This window comes from Notolabrus celidotus, chromosome 2 (assembly GCF_009762535.1).
Source record: "Notolabrus celidotus isolate fNotCel1 chromosome 2, fNotCel1.pri, whole genome shotgun sequence".
Classification (NCBI taxonomy): domain Eukaryota; kingdom Metazoa; phylum Chordata; class Actinopteri; order Labriformes; family Labridae; genus Notolabrus; species Notolabrus celidotus.
This window is the reverse complement of record NC_048273.1, coordinates 9,533,676-9,558,854: the sequence shown is the minus strand read 5'-3', so window position 1 is coordinate 9,558,854 and position 25,179 is coordinate 9,533,676. Positions and strand designations below refer to the sequence as shown.

General features: G+C 41.5%; 2 protein-coding genes across 2 annotated transcripts; both read left to right on the top strand.

Moving 5' to 3' along the window:
• The first annotated feature begins 1,709 nt into the window (after positions 1-1,709).
• LOC117828570 lies at positions 1,710-10,234 on the top strand. The gene is made up of 6 exons (XM_034705780.1): positions 1,710-1,740; positions 4,862-5,164; positions 6,336-6,632; positions 8,612-8,884; positions 9,446-9,530; positions 9,623-10,234. Exons 1-6 carry the CDS (start codon positions 1,710-1,712, stop codon positions 9,783-9,785), a joined length of 1,152 nt encoding a protein of 383 aa, XP_034561671.1. The 3' UTR covers positions 9,786-10,234.
• A 706-nt stretch (positions 10,235-10,940) lies between these two features.
• On the top strand, positions 10,941-20,767 carry LOC117828478 (GTPase IMAP family member 8-like). Its single transcript, XM_034705645.1, has 6 exons — positions 10,941-10,956; positions 15,601-16,320; positions 16,687-17,385; positions 18,263-19,042; positions 19,605-19,772; positions 19,861-20,767. The coding sequence occupies exons 1-6, from the start codon at positions 10,941-10,943 to the stop codon at positions 20,079-20,081; spliced, it is 2,604 nt and encodes an 867-aa protein (XP_034561536.1). The 3' UTR covers positions 20,082-20,767.
• The last annotated feature ends 4,412 nt before the right edge of the window (positions 20,768-25,179 follow it).

Here is a 25,179-nt window from a genome sequence, read left to right as displayed (position 1 = left end):
TCCAGCAATATGATCACAGAGTGGAGCAGGTGAGAGAAACTTTAGGTTAGCGATCTCTACAAAGAAACTTAAACCATGAGCGGTGGTGATGATAGCTGCAGGGCTCACAGCTGTGACATTAGTTTATTTTTAAAGGTGTGTGAACCGTAGAGCTCATGTTTCATGTTCAATCCACCGCAACAGGCAGATAAGAATCCATCTCCATGGAACGCTAACTGATGTGGAATCACTGAGACTATTTTTAAGAACTGTAAACATAAATCATTTAAATCAATAAAATCCTCTTTAATCAATGATTTTAACAACGTGTTTGCATCTTAAGTTAGTAGCCGGGTAATAAGAGGATAATGTATGGTTAGCAGGTTGTTATGGGAAAAAGAACCCAGACAGGGTGAGACAAGACCCTAATGTGATGCGACAGGTGTGCATGCTTTAGAAGCTTGACAGGAGGATAAATCCTCTCTCAGCTCCACCTTTTTGCCTGTTTCTGGGTTCTAGGCTGAAAGTTAATTGGAGTCCGCATTTCCAATATGGCGACCACCTTCATTGTGCTTTAAAACGATGGGCATCACCCATGTTTGATCTTGAAGTCATAAATATCTGCAAATTCATCCGGCACACGTTGAAGTTTCTCACAGGACAGTGAAATCTTTGACCTGCTTCTTGCACAACACAAAAAATAAGGAACGCCCTGTGTCTTTATGGTTGATCCTCTGGAGATCATGCACATGTAATATTTGTTGAGATATTCTAGTCTTGGCAAAATTATCAGAAAGATGAAAAATACTGCAGAGCAAAGATGGCCAAATTCCACCAGATCCATCTCTGATCCGTCACAGTACTAGATCTGACGGGTTTCTATTCTAGTCAATATGTTAACTTCCTCTGGATACGCTCTGTAACCTTCCGTCTGCGTCTCTGATCCATCAGGTCGGAGCCCTCCTGATCAGATACACAAGACTTCTATTTTTGCCGGATGCCGGAGCACGACGCATCAATCTCAACAGAGCATGATGAGGGGAGCCAGGCCTGGAGTCAACAGGTCAGAGGTTTTCAGAGGACCAGAAAGACAACATGGATGAGGAGAGGAGGAGGAGCAGAAGCCTTCGGTTCTGAAAACACAGCCGGTGTGTGTTGATGGAAGAGAGAGCACGGAGCCGGACACGGATCTGGTAGAAGTCCCGGGTTACATGACCTAAAGTTACCTTTACAATAGACAGACAATCCCACATCTTTATCTGGTTATAACTGATTGGATTAGAGTGACTACCATGAAATACTCCCAAAGACAGAATAAGCATCAGTGTCAGCAGACATACACGGAGAGAAAGGAGAATATAAATAGATTAAAGAGGGAATAATAGAACCACAACGAGTTTGATGAGAGAAACTGATTCTACAGTTGTCTCAAAGTGAAATGAAAAGCATGTTTCGTATCTCAAACATTCCTCTGTACAGGGTCTGTGAGTCTGATGGCTCCTCTGTTGTCACAGACTCACAGGACGGAAATGTCTCCGCCAAGATAACCATCTCAGTCTGTGGTCAGCTGTGCAGGAAAATCCTCCAAAGACATACTTTACTCTCATTGCTTCTGAGAAACACGTCTGGGTATCTGTCATCAGTTAAAGTTTTCTGAGTTAGTGTCCCTTTCTCTGGTTTTATGAAGGATGACAGACGAGCTGCTGGACTGATTGAGGACATTAGTCAGGATGGACGTCAGCCCTGTCCTCTTACTGCTGGGTGAGTGTCCGGACTGAGCGTCTATAAAACCTGATGATTAAAACTCCTCTCACCGGCAGACTGAACAGCGTCCACGTGTATGCCGTCACACATTAGCTCTGACTCCGAGTCGAATCTGTGCTCTCTTATTTGATGCGGTTCGTCTTCCTCTGTGGGGTTTAAGGCTGTAAATCTATCTGTTCTCCTGCAGCTCAGACGTTCAGGCTATTTGAATTAAAATGATGCACAGCAGCCAGAAGCTGAAGTGATGGAAATAATTTAGACCGAGCTGCCAAACTGTTGTGTCGGCTGTTTCATCCCTGACAGACAGAAGTTATGTTTCAGACTGAATTAGAGCATGCTGCTGAGGAGGGAAATCTTTCGACCAAAGAAAAGAAGTGATTTCTTTTTCCTGCATGTCAAAACATTTCCTCAAACTTGTGGTCCTAAAGGATCTAAATAACTCATTACATTGTTACTGAGATTTTATTGTGACTTAAAACTCAACCAAAGAGAAACACTGCTGCAAATGAAGAAATCTGCAGTGGAGCATGAACAAAATATCCAATCAGGGTCAGCATGGTGTGCAGTTACTCTGAGATAATCTGATTTCTCTCTGTCGTCCAGTGATTCCTGGATAATGCAGCAGTTTTTGCACTCTTCAGGTGTTCCAGTTTGGTTGTTTTCCCTTTCTTCTACATTAACATAGTCTCATTCACGTCACCCATCTGTTTCTGAAGCAGAGTTTTTGAAGCCTATTGTCCACGTTTGCTGTATTGGAAATGCTGAACTCAACTTAACTTCAGTTCGATCTAGCAAGAGGTAAAGAGGCGGGCCTTTAGCCTCCTCGCTAACAGCCACAGAGCGCTCGCTGATCAGTCCAGTCAGCTGTGCCTCTAAATATACAAAACTCGTAAATTGAATATCTTCAAAACTAACAAGCTATAAAAATTCACCCCCGTACAGTGTGTGCTGATAGAGAAATTAGCTATTCAGACTTAAACTGTTTTTTGAACCAGGCTGTAAACATGTTAATTCCTGCTGTAAAGATCGTCTCTTTGAATGGGTGTGTATGTGGCTTCCGGTACTTCCAGAACCAGCCTCTAGTGGACACTTGATGAACAGCAGTTTTTAGCACTTTGTCTTCATTTCTCTGCATTTTCTTCATTTCTCGCTATAGTAAACTTCTCTGATTCAGTCTCTTCCTCAGGTCTGTGCTGATTCTCTCTCCCAAAAAGTTCCCACTGTTGTTGCCTTCTGAAGTCACTCTGATCAGCTGCACCTGTATGCTTAGCTCACAGTGCAGATGACTTTTGACCTGACAGCTGAGCCGTCTGGGACTTTTGTTTCTGCGCCTTTTTCCTTTTTTGAAAGTTATATTTTTGGGCCTTTTCAACTTTATTTGAAAGGACAGCTAAAGAGAGACAGGAAACGTGGGGAGTAGAGAGCGGGGGAAGACTTGCAGCAAATGGTCGTGGACAGGAGTCGAGTCGGTGAAGAGAACTATAGCCTCTGTATGTGGGGCGCTTAGACCACCAGTGCCCGGTTTCTGCACTTTTAAAAAGCACTGCGGTGTCGTTCTTATGATCACGACAGCAGCAGGAAGATGCTTTAAAAATATTGCATCACTATTCATGCATAACACGACGGCCCTAGTTGTGTCTCAACTTACTGAGGGAATGGGTCTTTAAAGCATTCAGTGATGTTTATACTAGAAGTTAGTCAAACACTCTCGGTTATGGAGCATCACACCGAACACGGATAAAATAGTTTGTCAATGTAAAGAAGCGAGTAAGAGTTCTTGTCTGGCGGCACAAATCTGAACTCCAGCGAATCATTTGTGCCGCGATAGCCAATCAGCATGCAGATCCTACGTTGACGTATGATGTGACATACAGACTGGCGGAGGTTCATCTGGACTATACACTACACAAAACATTCCTCGCACGGATGATGGTACTGTTCACGTTTGGTGAGAACGTGACATCAGACTTTAGGTTTTGCAGCGCAGCAGTTGTGTTTTGCTGTAAATGTAAGAGAGAATGTTTCATGTCTGTTTAGCATGCTATAAGCTGTTTAACTGTTTTATAATTCTGTTACATCCCTAAGACGATGTTTGATTTATGCACAAGTTCAGAGAAGAAATCCAGAATAATTTTTCTTTAAACAAACCGATTATCAACTTTCAGCACAGAAGCATTTAGAAAGTATTCTTAAATCCTGTCCTTAAATCACACACGGACTTGTTTTTAGTGGAGCTGCAGTACTTTTACCTTAATTTCAAGATGATTGCCAAACCCCTGACTGCTGTTTCAGCACCTTCTTCTACAAACTGAGAAAGTGATTCAAGATAAATGTGCTTTTTTTCAGTTTGATGGCTCTCATTCTGTTGATTTTTGACACCAGATTTTTAACATGTTTTTATAACTCTTAAAAAAAACATCAACTGCTCTGTTAGCAGGTAATTGTGCTTATTTTAGGTCATTCATTCCTCGTTTCATCGCTTGTTTTCTGGTTTTTACAGACGTTTGTTTTCATTTGTGTGTGTGTGTGTGTAAAAAAAAAAGAGCAACTGTGTGCACATTCCTGCAGCTCCCATGAGGATGATAAGAGTCTAAACAGTCTCATTAAGGGAGAGGAAGCTGGGCTCTCTGTCACACAGTGGCAGCACGGCGACTCTGAAACACTCCTCAGCAGAATCACAGACTTTAGTTATTTGTCGCAGACTAAAGTTTATTCGTGTTGAATGTTATAAATCTGCCTGCAGAGATAAACTTTTTAGAAACTGATGATTGTCTTGGTTATATAATCTGAAATCTGACTATCTGGCTTGCCTGCATGTGGGAACAAACCATCTGAGCTGCCTGCGGTGCTCGTGTTCATACATGTCACTGCTGATTGGCAGAGCAGAGCCTCCTCACACTGATGTGACAGGAACAAGCTGTGCTGCTGAAATGACAAAATGAGGAGTGTGTGTTGTGAAGAGATTGATTGAGGTCATTCTTCTGTATTTCAGGTGCATTTCTTCTGCAGGTTGCTTCATCTACAGGTACATTTAATTCATATTCACACACAGAGCATGCACCTCTCTCATACAGCAGATTAAAGAACAATGAGGTGATGTGTTCTCTTCTTCCTGCAGACTCTGCGAATGTCAGCGTGTCAGTGTGGCCCCCGGGATCGAACATCTACCTCGACGAGAGTGTGTTGCTGCGGTGCACCGTGGAGTCAGACTCCAGCTTTGTGTGGAGCTACCAATGGCTCAGACACAGACTCCACCCTGCTCAGACTCCAAACCCCAGACACCTGGTCTCAGGAGACAGCTACTCCATCACTGCGGTGACGAGGGAGGACGCGGGGAGCTACCAGTGCCAAGCAGAGCTGAGAGAGGTCAACATTAGCTCTCTGGTGATCCTCAGTCGGCAGGTTGTTCTCAGAGTGTCAGGTGAGCGACAGCACCAACATCGGTAAAGAACACGTCAAGGTGCAGAAGTTCAAAAGTACTCTGATCAGATCAGATAAGTAGAAGTACATTTATTGTCCAAGTAGTATCGACCAATCAGGCATCAGCAGGCTTTGGTGTCTGCAGGAAAAACAGTCTGTATGAAGAGCAACAGCAGGAGGAACACAATCCAGCGTAATGACATCCCGGCTCCCATGTTTGTTAATCTGAGGAGAATTTATTTCTCTCTATAAACAGATATCTGCATGAAGAGCAGCTAACAATCTGTTCTAGATCAAACATTTACACTGAGACACAAATCAGCTTGATGCTGTGTCATTAAAGACAATCAGAGTTTAGATTTCCTGACTTCCTGGAACGCATCATCAGAAATGATGGATCCCACCATCAGGGTGGACAGCAGGTGTTCTAGAATTCTGACATCAAAGACAGAATTATAGAATAGTTCTGTCTTTGATGTCAGAATTCTGAGAACAAATGGAACATTCAGTGAAGAAGGTCAGAGCTAAAAAAAAAACCATCAGTGTCTCTAATCCTGTCTCTAATCCTATAAAAGCTGTAAAAGCAGTTTTCTTCTCCTCTTGAGGACAGACCTGACAAAGCTTGACTTTTGGCTTTTGACATATAGCATCATGATGTTGTTATTTCAGCAAACTTAAGACCTGTTAATCACAAGAACATCACAAGAACATCAGTTTCTGTTTCAGGTTCATACCGCTGAAGGAAGCCAGAGTGAATCCTCTGTGGAACGCAGTGAAACTGAGACTCAGCACTAACAGATAAATAGACGCTCTTCTAGGGGATGTAATGAACTGAGACATTTTGTTTGGAGGGTTTAATTTGTATTTTTTATCATCTCTGTTCTCATATCATCTCTGTTTCTTCAACCTTGAATGTTCGCCTTGTGAATACTTCTGTATTTCTGCAATATATGTTCATGTAAACTACTCTGTGAAAGTCATCTCTGAAAACTGCTACATACACACTTTATTAACTTTCTTTAAGTAATTCCCTTCATGACAGATAATCTAGATTTGGCTGCTGTCATAAAAGTTGTTCCTCATATTCCTGGAGTGCAGTTATAAACACACACTGCCATTGTATCAGATGCACAGGTGAAACAAACTGCAGCTTCTCACCTCCTCTCCTCCAGATCGGCCCCCTCCCTTACTGACTCTGACTCCCAGCAGCAGGCAGATCTTCAGAGGGGAGTGTTTCTCTGTGCAGTGCCCTTCCTCTCTCTCTCAGATGAACTCCTCTGGATGGACACTGAGGCGGTTTCCTCCAAGGAGCGGACTCTTCTTCACTGACCAGTGTTCACCACTAGGGGGCACTGTTAGCACAGAAAGGCCTGACACGTGTGCGTTCACTGCTGTGAGAGAGAACGGAGGACTGTACTGGTGCGAGGGCGAGGAGGGCCGCAGCAACGCAGTCAGCATCTCAGTGAGCTGTGAGTAAAGAGACTGATGATGAGTGTGTATGAGCACATTGGTCTGAATGTGGCGTGAGAAGGACTCCACTAACTTTAAACCATTCAGAAGTTTTTAGAGGAACAACACTTTACAATAATGGGACAGTTTTCTTAGCAAAATAATGCTTAATTCATATTGAAGTAATGCATGACTCATGATGAATTTCTGTATGAATTGATAATTAATTCCTGTTGTTCACCATTAACTAGTGATTCTGTCACTATGACTTCATGTAATGACAACGTGTTTAATACATCATTATTTAAGGTATTGTAATTAACAGTTACTTCATACATCAAATTATATATGACCAAATGTAATTATCCTAGAAAAAACCTCAAATGTCCAGCAAATTTGGTCATATATGAACTGATGTATGAAGTAACTGTTAATTACCATACCTTAACTAATTATGTATTAAACACTTTGTCATTACATGAAGTCATAGTGACAGGATCATGGTGAACAACAGGAATTAATTATCAATTCATACAGAAATTCATCATGAGTCTTGCATTACTTCAACATGAATTAAGCATTATTTCGCTAAGAAAACTGTCTCATTATTGTAAAGTGTTACCATAAAATCATTGAATGTTGAATATATTGACAATAAAATATGTTTTGCTTTATAATAAATAAGTCAAAGGATTTGACCTGGACTTTGGGATAAATTCTGATTCATGTTATTAAAGCACAAGTTCAAGTCTCAGCAGTCTATACCGTGTACAAACGTAAAAATATCTGGTTACTCTCATCGATCACGAGAGGTTTAGTGAAATCAAATACTGATATTAAGTGTCTCTAACTCCAAAGTCTAAAGCCTGGTTTATACTCCAGTGTTGACTCTACAGGTAGATGCAATTGTGAGACCTACATACTTGTGCATGGTTGTGTCCGCGTCACTCTGCAATACTTTGCTTAAATGCTGGTAGGCAGTGTGATTTCTTTGCTAGTCATGCTGTTTCTTATTACGAAGACGAACAGAGATTTCGGAGGAGATGGAATGTTCGGTTGATAAACTATGATTTCGGAATGTTCGGTCAATGTAACGTGGTTCCAGAATGTACTGTCTATGTAATGTGGTTCCAGGAATGTTCCGTCAATGTACAGCTATTCCAGAATGTTCGGTCTGTGCAATGTGGTTCTGGAATGTTCGGTCTATGTAATGGGGTTCTGGAATGTTCGGTCTTTGTAATGTGGTTCCGGAATGTTTGCTCCATGTAATGTGGTTCCGGAATGTTCGGCCTATGTAATGTGGTTCTGGAATGTTCGGTCTATGTTATGTGATTCTGGAATGTTCGGTCTATGTAATGTGGTTCTGGAATGTACTGTCTATGTAATGTGGTTCCAGGAATGTTCCGTCAATGTACAGCTATTCCAGAATGTTCGGTCTGTGCAATGTGGTTCTGGAATGTTTGGTCTATGTACTGGGATTTTGGATTGTTTCAAATGTATCAGGAAATACGATGCTTCCCAGCGGACCAATCACAGGGCTTGCGGTCCGTGTCGTTTCAATGCTTAGTTACATTATGGATGATGTGCACCGAAGGCTATGTGCATAATGTTCGGGTCAAAACAGAGCTATACAAACCTTCATTGTCGTTTTTTGCACCTGCTCCAGGAAGTCCACAAAATATGACCATCATGTTTTCAGGGAGCTCAGCAGCTGCTAGCGTAAACTCTAACATCATTGTTAACGAAAACTGAAGAAATAAAAAAATCTAGATGGAAACTTTTTACAAAAATTGGTTTATTAACAAAATAAACCACGAAGAAATGAAGTTGATTAAAGGGTTTTAGTTCCCTTCTTCCTGAATGGACTGAAAAATCCCTTTAGTCCTTTGAAGATCTCCGTCACACCCGGGTCAATGGGACGTGGTTAGTCTTGAGCTAATAGGTGACTAACAAAAGGAAACAGTAAAGCTTTAACTACGTCTGCTTCTTCCTCCCACAGATGGCTTCATCATCCTCAGGTCTCCATCGTCCCCCGTACTCCTCGGGGACTCAGTGGACTTGTTCTGTCAGTACTGGACGGGAAACAACGGAACAACCAGCTTCTATAAAAACGGAGCAGAGATCACGACCTCTACGTCTTCCAGCGGATACAGAGAGATAAAGATGAGGATTGAGAAGATGACGCAGGAGGATGAAGGTCTCTACAAGTGTGTGTCTGGAGACGGACGGATGGAGAGTCCAGAGAGCTGGTTATCAGTGAGACCTGATCAAGGTGAGCTGTAAGGACTCAAAACATTAAGATAATATATTAATCTCTGCCTTGTGTAGTATCAAAGTGTAAATGTGGCCTGTTTTTTAGGAAACATCACAGTAACTGATGGGACCGAAGCATCCAGTGCTACGACTCTTTTCATTCCTATTTACCAGATTTTAACATTCTCTGTGATTATAACCATTAAATGTATGAGACATATAAAGGGGAAGCACTCAGAGGATCCCAACACCCATATAGTGCCTTCATCCGCGTGCTTTTCCTTACTAATAAGTTACATAGACTCCCTACTGCTCTTTACTGGTCACTGCAACCAAAGCAGCATTCAACAGCAGAAAGAGCCAGGGTAAGAAGCCAGTTTAGGCTAGACCAGGTCAGGCTGTACACTCTACCTCCCCTTACTCCCCATTTTCAGGAGGAAAGAGCTGCACAACAACCCTCTGAGTCTAACTGCCTGTAGCTTCATATGAAGGTTTCTTTGTGTGTTTGCAGCCGTAGATGTGAAATGAGACCTGCAGTTGATGACATTTCACACATCATTTATCTTTCACACCTCATCAGGCTCCTGGATGTGGATCACTGCTTCATGTGGACTTTTGCTTCTGCTGCTTGTTCCTCTTTCTGTCTGGCTCGTTCATCGCTACAGGTCAGTGACAGAATTGATCACATCATCGTCATCAGCTTACATTTCACTTTTATTTTCTGCATGCCATGAGACTATCATTCGTTTGTGTGAAGGTACCAGGCGTTTTGCACTCGTAGCTGCTGGCCGGTCTCTACAGAGGAACCTGGAGATGTGGGGCTCCCTGCGACCAAACAGGACGTGACAGAAGTGCAGTGGGACCTCTCCTGGATGGAGATGTCCAACCTGCTGGATAAACAGTTATACCCCGGGACCTAAAGGGTCTGTCCAACTTCTATCAGCGCTGCCTCTGCCACAAAAAACAGACAATTTAAGATAAGATTCTCTCAGGCCGAGGTCAGACTACATGATCGCTTAATCTATTACAATAATCACTGTGTCAGTTCGTCGATCAGAGAGCCATAAATTGTGCCGTGATACGACCGACAAACTACACATTGGTATCCGACCAATCATCATGACTGACGTGATGACGCTGGAGGGAAGAAAGGCCGAGCAAGATAATACTCGATACCCAAAAATGCTAACGCCAGTTACTCACCGGGTCGTATCGCTGTTTCTCTCCAACATTTCTCTTCTTACGTTTGTCGTGGTCGTCCCTCGATGACATGTCATAAAAGCCAAGATGTTGTGGCAACTTTTCCTCCATCTCATGGCACCAACTTCATCATTCTTCATTAGCTTAATCATTTTCTTTACGCTCGTGACTTGTTCATGTGCAAAGCTCTCATTGGTCAGCCTCACTGATGTGAGGAACACGTCGCAGACGACAGAAAGAGAAATCATACACAGTAGCACCGTATAGGGGGGAAAAGTTAGGATGATTCTAAGGGCCCATGACTGTCCGGGGGCCTAAAATAATAATACAAAAAAAAATCATAATTAATATTTTATTCAGAATAAGGTAATTAAAAAAACGGTCCCATTGTCTTCATAAAATGTATATCAGAGATCTCTACTTTATTTGGGCAAATTCCTATTACGTGTCCGTATGTGTGCATCCCTTTTAAGTGTCCTCTGGAAAGACTTTTGTTGTGATGTGGTCTTTGCAGCGCGTTTTCTAACTGCTGTGCATGTGTTGTCAAATTGATGAAGATGTTTTCTTTATTTGCTTGTGTTTTGTGTTTTTGCATGTGTCTTAAGGTTGCAGTGTTGTGAGCTCTCAGGGCCACCGTACGATTGCATCACCTGGATAAACCAGTCAGACCACATTTATATAAAGCTCCTTTTGTTGACAGCAAGTTTTTTGTGCCATTGCACGCTATGACCGTTGTGCAGACCGGGTGTCTAAGAATTTCTGAATACATGTTTTCTTACAACTTCTTCACCTGAGAATGGACTGCGTCTATTAAAGTCTACAGTGTTCTTCAGATTTGAGGCGTTAAACACTCGCTGAGAAAAAAGAGCTGAAACATGGAGAGGAATCTTGGTGAGTAAAGACAGCAGTGTTGGAGACGAGTGTTACTGCAGCGTACGCTAACGTATGGAGGCATGAAGCTGGGAAAGGTTTGACAAGTTAAACAAGTAAAAATGATTGAAGGAATATTAAATGTCAGAGTTGAAGCCCTTCTCCTAAATCCACATATTAAGGCCATGTTAGAGAAACAGCTGCAGAAGAGAAATAGAGATTCACAAAGTCGCAAATTCTCTTGTGTGTTTTTTATGATTATTGTATCATGATTTATCTTATGAATATGTAGTTAATATTTTGCCTTTGCATCATTTGTAGATTTTAATGTCATATTTAAAGGTGTGGAAGTGTAGTTGCTACCTTAAAGGATGTTGTGGATCCAAATATTAATATAGGAAGAATTTAACCTCCAGGCATGAACCATTCCAACCAGATAGTTCCTGGTAAAACATGTTTGATCTTAAAAACAGGTAAACAATCCTTCGGAGAAATCTCCTCCTCTCTATTTCGGGTAAAGCTGATGATCAGGAAATAAAACACACCTTGAAGGGTTTGTAAATAAATGTGGTGGTTGTGGTATTTATGCACATCTTGATTCAAGCCTTTTTAATCCTTCAAGGTCACATCTGATTGTGATGTGCTTCTACTTAAAGCTCCTGTCAGGAGTTTTTAACTGGTTATGAAACTCCTTGAAGTTGATGGTAAAGCCTCTTTATGACCTACAAAAGGAAACCAGGCTAACAGCAACAACACTGGTCATTTCTGTAATGTTGTTTTTAACGCCTTTAACCACAGCGAGGGGTAGGTGTCTGATCAGAGGATTGAAATCAGAAGAAACAGCCTTTCTTTACACATTCAGAAGCAAATGTTCATAAGGAGGGACACGTTTGACTGTTGCAAGAAGGCAGGATGAGATTTTTTGTCAGATAATATAACCCTGGTATGGACAGAGCAAGATAAGAGAGCTGTATAACATGTTCATATTTGTTCACAGACATTATTTATGTTTCTCGTCATGTTCCTTCAGGTAAAACCAATTATAGCATGGTATCCACCCATTAATCAATATTTAGCTTTAGCATTAAACAGAGTTAATAGCTCTGAAGCAACAGCACCATTGGATTTCAGGTTTTCCCCAGCTAAGGCCTTATCTTGTTACTCCTGGTATAAAGAAGCTAGGGATGTGAAGATATATCCCAAGACGGTAAAAAATAAATACAAGTAAGGGTGGATTAAAATCGATTAAACAAAATAGAGTAGAAGGCATTTCACTCCGCTTGTTAAACATCATTAAGTCTCTTGCGCTGCTCTCTCCTCACTCGCTGAGTTGAGCAGAACAGACATGGCGCCAGCAGGTGAAGACCTAGCAGTTCTTTAAAGTAGTTTATTTAAAGAGATTAACCTTATTTGTTTTAATATTTAATACTTTAATTTGGGAATCGTTCACTTTCCATTTCTTTAGAAATACTCTGAAATTTTCCAACGAGGTATTTTTGTACGAACATTTTTAGTTTTTTTGAAAGGTGCTGAAAACAAGTGTGCAGTGTTTTTATTTGAGTTACAACACGCCTTAAAAATGAATAAGGATTACTTTGTTTACAAAGAAATATAAGAGAAAAAATGTATATTGCAACTGTCCGTATCTGAGAATTTAAATAAAATAATAGTTATTTAAATTTTGAGTTCAATCCAGTTTTCTTGAAAACATTAAAGAATCTTGAGTGAATCGTATCGTGAACCAAAAATCGTGATTCAAATCGAATCGTGGGTTGAGTGTAGCCCTAGTGGAAACCATTCCAGGTTCAGTCAGGTGAATACACGTGCATCTAACACGTGTCTGCTTTCTGGGCGGCTCTTTGTTAATCAAATACTTGAACATCCAAATAAGCCAGTTTGGATATGAGGTAGTGAGGAAGTACAGAATGGAAAAGCTCAAGTGGGGTTAATATTTACGTTAGGTATTTTCAGTGACAATAAAATAGAATAATAAACGATAATACTCAACTTTATTGTTATAGTGCCTTTAATGCATTAAAGCATGCAGCCCAGAGTGCTTCTCCTGGGAAAAAACAGAAACTGACAGCTGAAGTTAAACAAAAAACTAAAAGAGGACAGTGCACTTTCTATACTTTTATGTCAACTAATAATAGACACCAGTGTGACCTTTATATCAGTATGAAATGCAGACATTGGTTTTGTTGTGTAATAGTATTTCTCCCAGAAGATGCACAAAGTGGCGGGCCAGTCTGGTGGCAACACTTTTCTTCCTTATTAGATTAAGATGATGCATTTAATGGGAAACAGAGGTGGACTTCATGTAACTAAACACTGTTGAGCGCGCTGGTTTGATTGAAAAGACTCTTCCGTTTAATACACAAAGTGACCAGCAGAGGGGATGGCTCAAGTCTCTGTGAGTTGGTCGCTGGTAGTGAGTCTGTCCAAACCATACTTTAAATGCTACCTTAGGCTGAGCTCAACTTTCGTTCAGATAGCTAGCTACACATCTGCATGACAACTGCAAAAACACATTGGTAGTCGCCACTAGTGTCAAAATCACTCTGGCTTCCTTCAGCGGTATGAACCTGAAACAGAAACTAATGTTGGTCTTGTGATAGTCTTAAGTTTGCTGAAATAACATGATGCAGATTATTCAAAAGTCAAGCATTGTCAGGTCTGTCCTCAAGAGGAGAAGAAAACTACTTTTACAATGTTTGTTTGTTGAATGGAGGTCTATGAAAGAGGATTAGAGACAATGATGGTTTTGTTTTTTTTAGCTCTGACCTTCACGGAATGTTCTACTTGTTCTCAGAATTCTGGCAGCAAAGACAAAATTCTGGTGTTCACACCTGCTGTTGCTCTCCATACAGACTGTTTTTCCTGCTGACCCCTGATTGGTGGATACTACTCAGACTACAGACAGAGACCAGAACACTTCTCAGATTAAAATCCATACCCTGAGATCCAGATTGAACATGTTTCTGCAGAATTTGTGTTCAGCTCTGAGACATTCTGGTCAAAAATAAGTCAGATAAATGTATTTATTTTAAAATGATCTGGTCCAGCCAAAGCTAAGAATATTTCTTCCTTATCCTCAAGGTCACAGCTTGAATTATTACAATGTGTGTCTTTCATCGCTGTCAATAGATTGCCCTTTGATTCTTATTTCATGGTTGAACAAAGATTAAACAGATCTCACAGACGGGTTGTAATACTGCTAAAATACTGTAAACTACAAAGCACAGCCTTTTGGCACATAACTGAATCAACATGTAGGATTGTCAGCAGCCACAAATGCTCATTGTGAGCCACAGCATTGAGGGTTATTGTGTTTCACTGTAGTTCATAAGTCTTAGTACTTTGGTGTTGACTCATTGTGTAGTCTCGTTTCGGTCACTTCTTACTAACAACTCACAAAGCTCAGGTGACACAGACAGGTAATGACTCGCTCTCAGTTTATATTATTGATCTTTTTTTCCTTGTAGATTCTTTGACACTGTTTGGTGCCAGGGTCATTCCAAAAATATTTTTTTGTTTTGGTTTGTCTCATATGACTGATTCACTGAACTCTCAAATGAAAGAGCTTAATAGAGACAAAAATAACTGCTGGAAAGTCCCGCAGGAACAATAGAAGCAAGTGACCCTCCTTCTTCTGTCAGTCATGTGAAGCAGCAGTGACACCTGGAGCGACAACCCTGTCACTGTAGTTTTTGATTTCACACCTCATCAGCTGACGACGTTCTCCTTCTCAGAATACTCCGCTGACTTCACGCTTAGGAAGTTTTATCTACCTCAAACATTATGACAAAAAGGAGCATCATCAAGCCAGGAAAACTTTTCACAAAGTTATCAAAAACAAAACCTGAAACAGAAACTGATGTTCTTGTAATGTTCTTGTAATTAACGGGTCAGTTTGCCGAAATAACATCATCATGATGCTGCTGTTAAACTACAAGCGTGTCCGTATGTGTGCATCCCTTTTAAGTGTCCTCTGGAAACACTTTTGTTGTGATGTGGTCTTTGCAGCGTGTTTTCTAACTGCTGCGCATGTGTTGTCAAATTGATGAAGATGTTTTCTTTATTTGCTTGTGTTTTGTGTTTTTGCATGTGTTGTCTTTAGTTGCAGTGCTGTGAGCTCTCAGGGCCACCGTACGATTGCATCACCTGGATAAACCAGTCAGACCACACTTATATAAAGCTCCTTTTGTTGACAGCAGGTTTTTTGTGCCATTGCACGCTATGACCGCCGTGCAGACCGGGTGTCTAAGAATTTCTGAATACATGTTTTCTTACTTGCTTCACCTGAGAATGGACTGCATCTATTAAAGTCTACAGTGTTCTTCAGATTTCAGGCGTTAAACGCTGATTGTCTTTAGTGACACAGCATCAAGCAGATTTGTGTCTCGGTGTAAATGTTTGATCTAGAACAGATTGTTAGCTGCTCTTCATGCAGATATCTGTTTATAGAGAGAAAGAAATCCTCCTCAGATTAACAAACATGGGAGCCTTGATGTCATTCCGCTGGATTGTGCTCCTCCTGCTTTTGCTCTCCATACAGACTGTTTTGCCTGTAATTTGCCACTTTAATCTAAGGTTAGATTATAGAAAATGTGAAATTTTTCTCAACTGTCTTCATATTTGGTCCATTTTTTTTTTGTCTTTCAGGGGCGAAGGAGCACTTCACCCTGCAGGAGGTAAGACTCATCCTGATTGGACGAAGATGGGCTGGTAAAAGCTTATCTGGAAACACAATCCTGGGAAGGTACGGCTTTGAGTGTGGACGGACCAGGACGACTCAGTCTGAGGGGAGGCATGAAGAAGTGGAGGGCAGGCACCTTGTTGTGGTCGACGCTCCTGGATGGAACAGCTCGCTCTCCCTGAACGAGACCCCACAGGGCGGGAAGCACAGGTTTAAACTTAACGTGTCAAAATGTCCACCCGGCCCACATGCCTTCCTGTTGGTGATTCCTATAGACACAGCCTTCGATGCAGAGCAGAAGAGGATCCTGGAAGAGCACATGAAGCTTCTGGGAGAGCGGGTGTGGAAGTACACTATGGTGCTGTTCACCTGTGGGATCTTCCTCGGGGAGAAGACGATAGAGCAGCACATTGAGAGTGAGGGTGACGCTCTCATGTGGTTAGTTGAGAAATGCAAGCACAGGTATCAAGTGTTTGAAAACAAGAAGAGGAGTGACTTCTCTCAGGTGACACAGCTTTTGAAGAAGATCGATGAGATGGTGTGGGACAACAAAGGCGGTTATTACGTGGTAGACCAGCAAACACTGAACGTCATTGAAAAGAGGCAACAAGAGGTGGCTGAGAGAGCGAAGCATAGGCGGATGAGGGCACAGGAACAAAGGCTGCAAATGGAAAAACTCATTACAGGTGAAACAAATAGCTCCTACTAATGCAGAAAATCTGTGAACAGACCAATTAAAACAAAAATCAATACTGGATACTTTTGAGTTATGCAGATATTGATAAGGTTACAAATTAAAAATAATTTGGTTCAACTAGTCTTTAAACTATCAATTTGCTCCCAACTAACTTAGCTCATCTTATTTTGAATCAAAGACACAGTTATGAACCTTGATAGCAAAAACAATTGTCAAAAAATGTGAAATTTAAATTGTATCTTTAAATCTTTTCATTGTTCAATTAATGATCTGGCACATTAGTAGCTCGTTGGCTTCATGACGTGATTAAATGGCTGTAAGATCTCAAATAATCCAGCTCTGTTCTGTCTCACAGTGGAAATGAAACCCATCCCAAAGCTCCAGATGGTTCTCTTGGGAAGCAGGAGCGTTGGAAAAACCTCAGTGGGGAACGCCATCCTGGGAATCAAAGTGCAAGAAGACGGAAAGAGAACGGCACGCTCGGTGGCCCGGCGGGGTTTCGTGGGCAAAACTGAAATAACTCTTGTTGACACGCCAGGTTGGTGGAAAGGCTTCCCTGAGTGTGACACTCCCGCAGTGATCAGGGAGGAACTGATGCTCAGCATGTTTCTGTGTTCCCCTGGGCCTCACGTCTTCCTGCTGATGATAGACTCTGATGCATCCTTTACCGCGAAACACTCAGTCGCAGTGAAGACACACGTGGAGCTTCTCGGAGAGGGAGTGTGGAGGCACACCATTGTAGTTTTCACCAGAGGAGACTGGCTGGGAGCACAAGGCATCGAGGAGTACATTGAAGGCGAGGGAGAGGCCTTACAGGCTCTGGTTGGACAATGTGGAAACAGGTATCATGTCATTGACAATAAGAATGCAGACGATGGCGCTCAAGTCACAGAGCTGCTGGAGAAAATCACTGGGATGGTGGCTGCAAACAACTGGGGCTGTTTTGTCGCTGATAAGAAGATACTCTCAGCCATCGAAGAGAAGAAACAAAGAGTGGAAGAAGGAGCAAGACGGAGGCAGAGATTGGTTGAAGCTAAATCAAATTACCTGGAAGGTATGATACAGCCACTTTACATTAGAGTCAAAAGTTTAGCATTGTCAGAGTAGTTTATCATGGAAATACCAAGGGAGAAAATAATGGAAACACAAATCAACAACGCTTTAAGACTTTTATTGATGCTAGCATCAGTCTGTAGGCCAGGCTATTCACCACTTTGGTCTAGGTTAAAAAAAAGAGAAAAGAATATGGTTAAGAAATGTAGCTCCTGCATTTATACCTTTAAAAGTGAAAAAAAACCAAAACGATCTATCGTTGGGGCAACAATTAAATCTTATAAATATATAGTATTGACATAAATACCTACTCAGTTAGTGAAACTCCTACCAGTCCCAGCTGTACTTGGTGCTCAGTGCTATTTGGATAACATCAGCTTATTAGTTAGATTTTAATCTTTCCGCCTCAGGCTTTGGCATTCCAGGTATGCAGGTGGAAGGGCAGGGAGCTCCCAGAACAGAGCCGCATTGCCTAATATAACTTTGTCTTTGACTAAAGTGGTCCTGATCGAAATAAGACTACGTAAATACAAATTCAATTCAAGAAATTGAAGTTTACGATCACTTCTACCTGAAACTAGTACAGTACACATCTTCTGAGAAGATTTGGGTTCAAACAGGAAGTACCTATGCATGATGACTGTCCATCCATCCCATTGTAATCCTGAGTGGACTTTCGCTCACGCAGTTCAATACTACAGAATTCAAACGGCTATTAAAAAACATAAGGCTGAAGGGCAGTGTCCATAAATGCCAGAAGTGGAAACCATACTGTGATCAGTTCACCAATGAGAGTGCCATATCTGAAAAGTTAGGAGTTACACAGAGCTGGTATGTGATGTCATATGTCTTTTTAATCTTCAATGTTTTCTTCTTAGGTTCAACAAATAAATTGCAGGACCTGAGGATAATGATGCTTGGTCAAAAGACTGTTGGAAAGACTGCAACAGGCAACAACCTCCTGCAAAAGGAGGTGTTCCCCACCTGTCAGAATGAGCAGTGCCAGGTGGATGAGGCAGAGGTAGCTGATAGACAGATCACAGTGATTGACACCCCGGGCTGGCTGGAGAAACCTTCTATTGGCACTGAAGAGATAGACAAAGAAATAGTCAGAGGTATGTCGCTGAGTCCTTTAGGGGTTCATGCGGTTCTGTTGGTTGTCCCCTTGGACTTGTCCTTCAGAGAACCTCAGCGGGATGCCCTAGAGGAACACATGAGACTCTTTGATTCCAGTGTCTGGAAGCATGCGATTGTTCTATTCACATATGGTGACAGTCTAGCAGATAAATCAGTAGAGGAGCACATTGAGAGGGAGCACAGTGCTCTGCAGTGGTTGGTAGACAAATGTGAAAACCGGTTTCATGTGATGAACAACACAAAGAAAAATGATACCACCCAGGTCACCGTGCTGTTTGAGAAGATTGAGGAAATGGTGGCAGGAAATGGCGTACGGCTGTTCTGTCCTGATATGAACGACATGCAGGTTAGATTGGTCGAGAAGTTCCGTAAGAGGCAGATCACACAGATCCTGAAGCAGCTTTTTGAGGAAGAGTACCAAAGGAAAGAGCGGGAGCGGTTGATGGGCTTCAAGAAAACACTCCTCAAGCTGCAATCTGAGGTCAGAGGGAGTGCGTCACACACTGCATCTAGGTCACCAAGTAAGTATTACGTAATAACGAGGATTTTATTTTCCAAATAAATATCAGCGGGTTGCATTGACTCCACTCTAACTGTGCCGATGCCAAGTACCTTTCAATACCAGTGCATGATTGGTTTAATTGGTGAGCTGGTGCGGACTTGGATTTGTATACCAGCACCCAAAAATACTTTTTTGGGTAATCAAAATAAAGATGGCATGAGTAGTAGCAAAAATGGATTGATCTTTGGCATCTTAAAGAGACGTCTTAAGTGTTTTTGGGCTCTGATAAGGATACCTTTGGTGTCTTCCTTCATAAAGCACATGACCCATAAGGGAGGCTTGGATTTCAAATGGACTAGTCAGTCAAAACTTTGCTTTAGGATTCACCTCTCTCTTTTACACAACGGTGAGATATAATGCCGGCACTACTGCACACAGAAATCTCTCAATAGTTCAACAGAACTGAACTCTTTTGCTGAATCATTGTCCCAGGTTTGCAGGGTTTGGCTTTTTATCAAATGTGTGCATCCCTTATAACTCTTCTGTTGGATTAATCTTATTTTTTGTTGATCTGTTATCAGTTCTTGACCCGAACAAAATCAAAAAGAAGGGCATTGGTCAGAGCAAAAGAGACGAGAAGGAGAAAAACTTGGAAGCCAAAATCAGCCAAGAAATCGAAAATCTAGACAAGGAAATCATGAGATCCACAGATCTTCTCAGTAGAAGCATGGACTTCTTGATCCCAGACTGTAAGAAAAACATGACTGCAATCATTAGCTCAACAACAGCAACTGGCAGGACAACACACACTCACTTTGTTTTGTGTTTCGTTTGCAGTTAAAGGAGAGAGTCCGGAATCAACTGTTCCTGGGTTTTTCTCAGACAGACGATCTTCGAGCAGTGAAATGGAGAAAGTTATGGGTTGGCTGTCTCAACTTCAAATCAGCACAAATGTTGACAACCAGCTGAGCCTCAACTTTTCTCAGTCGTCTGGATACAGATCAGTGCTGCCCAGAGACCCCGTGGACTTTAATACAGAAGCTGATATTACTGAATGAGTCATGATAACCAGTTTCATGGTCTTTAGAAAGGGTGGAGGGGGATTCATCATTATGAGATATAGTAAAGGGGTTTGTGCCTGAGAGGTTCAGTCAGTAGAATCTACACTTTGCTAGAGAAGCGTGAATAAACTCTGCATCAGCAGGATACACACAGCTTTGTAGTCCACCATTGTTGTTATTCTCCTCTTATTCGTGCACGGATATTTGACTGGGAACATTATACGTTTGTACGTATTGGGCTGTGATGTCATTGTTTTCATGTGATCCACATATTGCCCATTTTTATGCGAACAGAAGGGTTTCCCACTAAACATGTTTCCATGTTAACAGCCTCAAAGAGTGCTGTGAGAGTCAGAAGACAAAAAATAACTTTTTAAATGCTGATCATTTACTGTTTCTCTTATGGTGGGAATTAATGTAAGGTTTCTCCTAGGGCAGAACTGACATTGGGGTATCTTTTATTTTGGTGACATAAGGGACATTTTTGTGCCAGGTGAACGCTGATGGTTAATTCTGTGCATACAAGATCTGCACTTTTTTGGTAACGGACAGCTCCTGGCATGGACGTCAGGATTGTTGTTGGCAGCTACTCTTGCTCCATAAAACTCAGGGTCTTTTGTTTGTATTATTTTTCTGCATTAATTCATTGTTTTCAATGTGTTTATCCTGTTTTCTGTAACTTTTAGGGCTGAACTTTTGAAAGTTTTTTCCATTTCTCACAAAAAAAAACAACTTTTAAGATAATAATAATACATTTTATTTATATGGCACTTTTCAAAAACTCAAAGACACTGTACAATTGTTAAAAAGATGCAAAACATGTTACCTAATTGTGTGCTGACAAAGGTGTCTGAGTCTGACTGGTTTGGAGATTATTTTGCATTGATGATGTTTTATTTATTTTCCCAGAAACACTCTTCGAAGTGTAATTTCTCACTGGTTCTGTGTTCATGTAAAAACTGCAGTTAAGCAATCATTTAATCCGTTAATGAATGTTTCTTCCTCTCTTTTAAAGCAAAAGGATTAAATCTTTGTAATTTAACGTCACATTGTACCAAATTAATAAAATAAAGCACAAAAACAAGTAAAAAATGTAATGTGTAATCAGTGTGCTGTATTAATGTTAAAAAATGTATTATTGCTAGAAAAAAATGTATGGTTATTTGTAGCCAGTTATTTTAACATATTTTCCATGCCTTGTAGCTTACATGTTTGTTTAAATCAATGTTCCTTCATCTCTGTATTTTGCACCGTGTTTATTGTCACCAGAGAATTGTAACAGAACAGTAAACCTCAAAGTGATCTTATTTCATGAATCATCTGAGTCTGAATTCTGCAGTTTTAATATATGAATTTAAAACAAAATGCACTTTGTTTACATGTTGCTTTTTTCTGTGATTCGTTCAGAGAAAGAACCTCAAGTTTGATATCTCGATTGAGACAGTAAATCAGTAGACGATACATTTAACTTTTTTTTTTCTATTATTAATTATTACAAAACATGAATATTTTTAAATTGGTAAGACAGCAGGACACCACATTGTCAAGTTTGCCGATGATTCTGTGATCGTATCCCTGCTCAACAATAGCAACCCGGACCATGGCCCTGTGGTGGCAGAATTTACAAATTGGTGCAATAATTCTTTTCTGAGGATAAATTCTGGGAAGAAAAGGAGCTCGTCACTGATTTTAAGAAGACCCCCACTGCCTTTTCCCCTGTTTTTATTGATGATGCGGAAGTGGACATTGTGAACAAGCACAAATATCTTGGCACTTTTATCGACGACAAACTGACATTTGAGCACCAGGTCGACGCTGTCTGTAAAAAAGCCCACCAAAGAATGTACTTTTATCGGAAGCTCAGGGGTTTTAATGTCGACACGACTTTTATGAAGATGTTTTATTCCTGTTTTATTGAATCGCTTTTAACCTTTTCAATGGTGTCTTGGTATGGGTCAACGAGTCTAAAAAACAAAAACAGACTGCAGGCCATAGTCAAGATATGCAGCAGGGTTGCGGGCACACCCCTGCCTGACATGTCAAGCCTCCACCGAGCCAGGACCCTCAGCAAGGCCTGGTCCATCGTGGCTGACCCATACCATCCTCTTTTTCTTGAATTTCGCCGGCTTCCCTCAGGCCGAAGATTCGCAATGCCGAATAGCAGGACTAATAGGAAGAGGAACTCTTTTGTACCGACAGCAGCTAGTCTGCTTAACAATGCCGCATAACTGTTGTTTCCAGTTGTTACTGTTGTTGTTGTTACCGTTTGAATGTTTTGATGTTGGTGTTGTACTGTTTTGTTTGTGTCACCGCTGACTGAAAGACAAATTGCCCCCGGGGATAATAAAGAAACCTTGAACAGCGGGAAAAAAAGAAGAAATTGAGATCTGACTTTATTCATTTAATTCTCGCTTTTTTACTTAAAGGCACTTTGAGGACTTTATAAGTGATCTTGCAAGCCCATGCGGAAGTGTTATAAACTGCAATTCATCAAGCATCCACTAGAGGCTGGCTGCAGAAATACCAGAAACAATTTACACACCCATTAAAAAAATATGATCTTTACAGCAGAAATAAACATGTTTACAGCCTGGTTCAAAAAATGGCTTCAGTCTATGTAGCTAATTTCTCTATTGGCACACACTGTATGGGGGTGAAATTTTTTCTAACGCGACGGTTCAGAAGATATTAAGATTACGAGTTTTGCCCAAAAAAGGACATGACTGACTTGATTGACAGGCGGGAACACATAGCTGCTGGCTAGGAGGCTCAAACCCCACCTGTTTACCCCACACTAAGTTTGGTTGTGTTCAGTATTTCCAATATGGCTCCCGTCGATGATTGGCTTCAAAACAGCGCTCAGGAACAGATTGGTGACGTCACACATACTACGTCCATTATTTGTACAGTCTATGGTTTCCCCTCACTCTATTTCCCACATTTTCTCTCTCATCAGCTGTCCTATCTAATGAAGGCCAAAGAAAGGTTGTGATTAGGGTTAGGGTTGTGATTAGGGTTAGGGTTGTGATTAGGGTTAGGGTTGTGATTAGGGTTAGGGTTGTGATAAGGGTTAGGGTTGTGATTAGGGTTAGGGTTGTGATTAGGGTTAGGGATGTGATTAGGGTTAGGGTTATGATTAGCGTTAGGATTGGGTCTGGGTTAGGATTAGGGTTAGGTTTAAGATTAAGGTAAGGGTTACGGTTGGAACTAGAACTTAACTTAAGCAAACAGAACCAGAACCAAACTCAAGCAAACAGAACCAGAACCAAGTCAAGCAAACAGAACCAGAACCAAACTCAAGCCAACAGAACCAGAACCAATTAAAGCAAACAGAACCAGAACCAGAACCAACTCAAGTAAACAGAACCAGAACCAAACTGGAGCAAACATTATTATTGTCCTCAGGTTGGCATTGAGAAAATCAGATGCCTCAGCTCTGATGGGCTGATCCGATTTTTCCTCTCAGTGAAAATTTGCCCTGTCTTTGAGAAGAACCCTAACCCTAACCCTCTCAGAAGGAACAGATGAAGCCATGATACACAGCCTCCCCTCCATCACCTGTATCCTATATCCTCACATATGATTGGCCGCATGGCTGACCAATCAAAACAAAGTTATGCTGTGAGCAGAGCTGGGGCTGAGAACTGTGAGAGCTAAGCAGGGAAAGGAAAAAACGTCTCTCTCTCAATGCGAGCCGGCTCTTCTGATTCACCGCAGATTTTGATCATGACACATCACTAATGTGCTTAATCTGTGTTACAATTATGAGGGGGTCCTTGGAAAATTTCCTCACCTGTAAGGGGTCCCTGGCTCCAAAAAGTTTGAGAACCCCTGATATAAAGGGCCTGTAGGTGTCTGAATGTGTTTCGGCGAAGAATTTTCATTTGATATATATAGCCTTACAATTGTAAAATAATACAATAACAATAATACTCTGTTTTGTTCCTTCTATTTAAGTTGTGCTAAGCAAAGGCGTGTGGATGAGTTTGTGATGAAGAATTGCTCATGCACCCGTCAAATACTTGAGCCAAATAATCGTGACTAATCGAAAAAATAATTGATAGATTAGTCGACACCAAAAACAATCGTTAGTTGCAGCCATAGACTGTATAAAATATGGACGTAGTATCCGTGACATCACCCATCTGTTTCTGAAGAGCTGTTTTGAGGCCAATCATCGGCAGCAGCCATATTGCGTCTGTCGAGCCAGTGTGACATAAAGAGGCGGAGTTTGAGCCTCCTAGCCAAACGCAACAGTGTTCCCGCAGGCAGCTGGTCTTTTGTACCAGGCTGTAAACATGTTTATTTCTGCTGTAAAGATCGTCTTTTTCCCATTCATGTGTATGTGACTTCCAGTACTTCCGGAGCCAGCCTCAAGCGGATCCTCGATGAACTGCAGCTTTTAACACTTCCGCATTGGACTCATATTTTTAGACCGGAGGTTACCGTCGAGGCTTCGAAGCGTGCGCTGAGTAATCCAGGATGATTTCTGTGAAGCTCATATCGAGGCTTGTGTTGATGACGTATGTGGTGACGTTCGAAGCCTCGCGAGCCGCCTGTACCACGTGACTGATTCCGGAACCGGTTTGCGGGTTTGGTGCGCCTTTCGAAATATAAGGGATAGCGCACAATCACAACCTTATCCCCAATCATTCACTTATTCAATTCAAAGCTTCACACACCAAAGGGATGGTGTCATTATAATCACTGCGCTTATTTTACATTTATTGTCCACTTGATGGCGCAGTAGAGCAAATGGAGCACCATGAAGCTTCAGCCCATGAGTGAACCAATTGGTAGTGATGTTAGAGATGTGCCAAAGCTTCGAAGCGTGTGTTGAGTATTTGAGGGGGCCTTTCCGCGAAGCGCGTATCAAGGCTTGCTTCATTGAGGGGAGGGGCCGAAAATGATGATGTTCAAAGCCTCGCGAGCCGCCTGTACCACGTGACTGATTCAGGAACCGGTTTGCGGGTTTGGTACGCGTTTCGAAATATAAGGGGCAGCGCACAGTCACAACCTTATCCCCAATTTGTTTCCACTTTCCCTTTTGACCCGGCCATTGTATCATAAAGACAGACACCATATTAAGAGGTTC

Excerpts from the sequence above, each read along its gene's own strand:
- LOC117828478 (XM_034705645.1), top strand. Across the intron at positions 16,321-16,686 it reads AATGGAAAAACTCATTACAG|TGGAAATGAAACCCATCCCA; the intron begins GTGAAACAAATA and ends TCTGTCTCACAG. Across the intron at positions 19,043-19,604 it reads CACTGCATCTAGGTCACCAA|TTCTTGACCCGAACAAAATC; the intron begins GTAAGTATTACG and ends ATCTGTTATCAG.
- LOC117828570 (XM_034705780.1), top strand. The coding sequence starts at position 1,710 with ATGGACGTCAGCCCTGTCCTCTTACTGCTGG. Across the intron at positions 5,165-6,335 it reads GGTTGTTCTCAGAGTGTCAG|ATCGGCCCCCTCCCTTACTG; the intron begins GTGAGCGACAGC and ends CCTCTCCTCCAG. Across the intron at positions 6,633-8,611 it reads AGTCAGCATCTCAGTGAGCT|ATGGCTTCATCATCCTCAGG; the intron begins GTGAGTAAAGAG and ends TTCCTCCCACAG.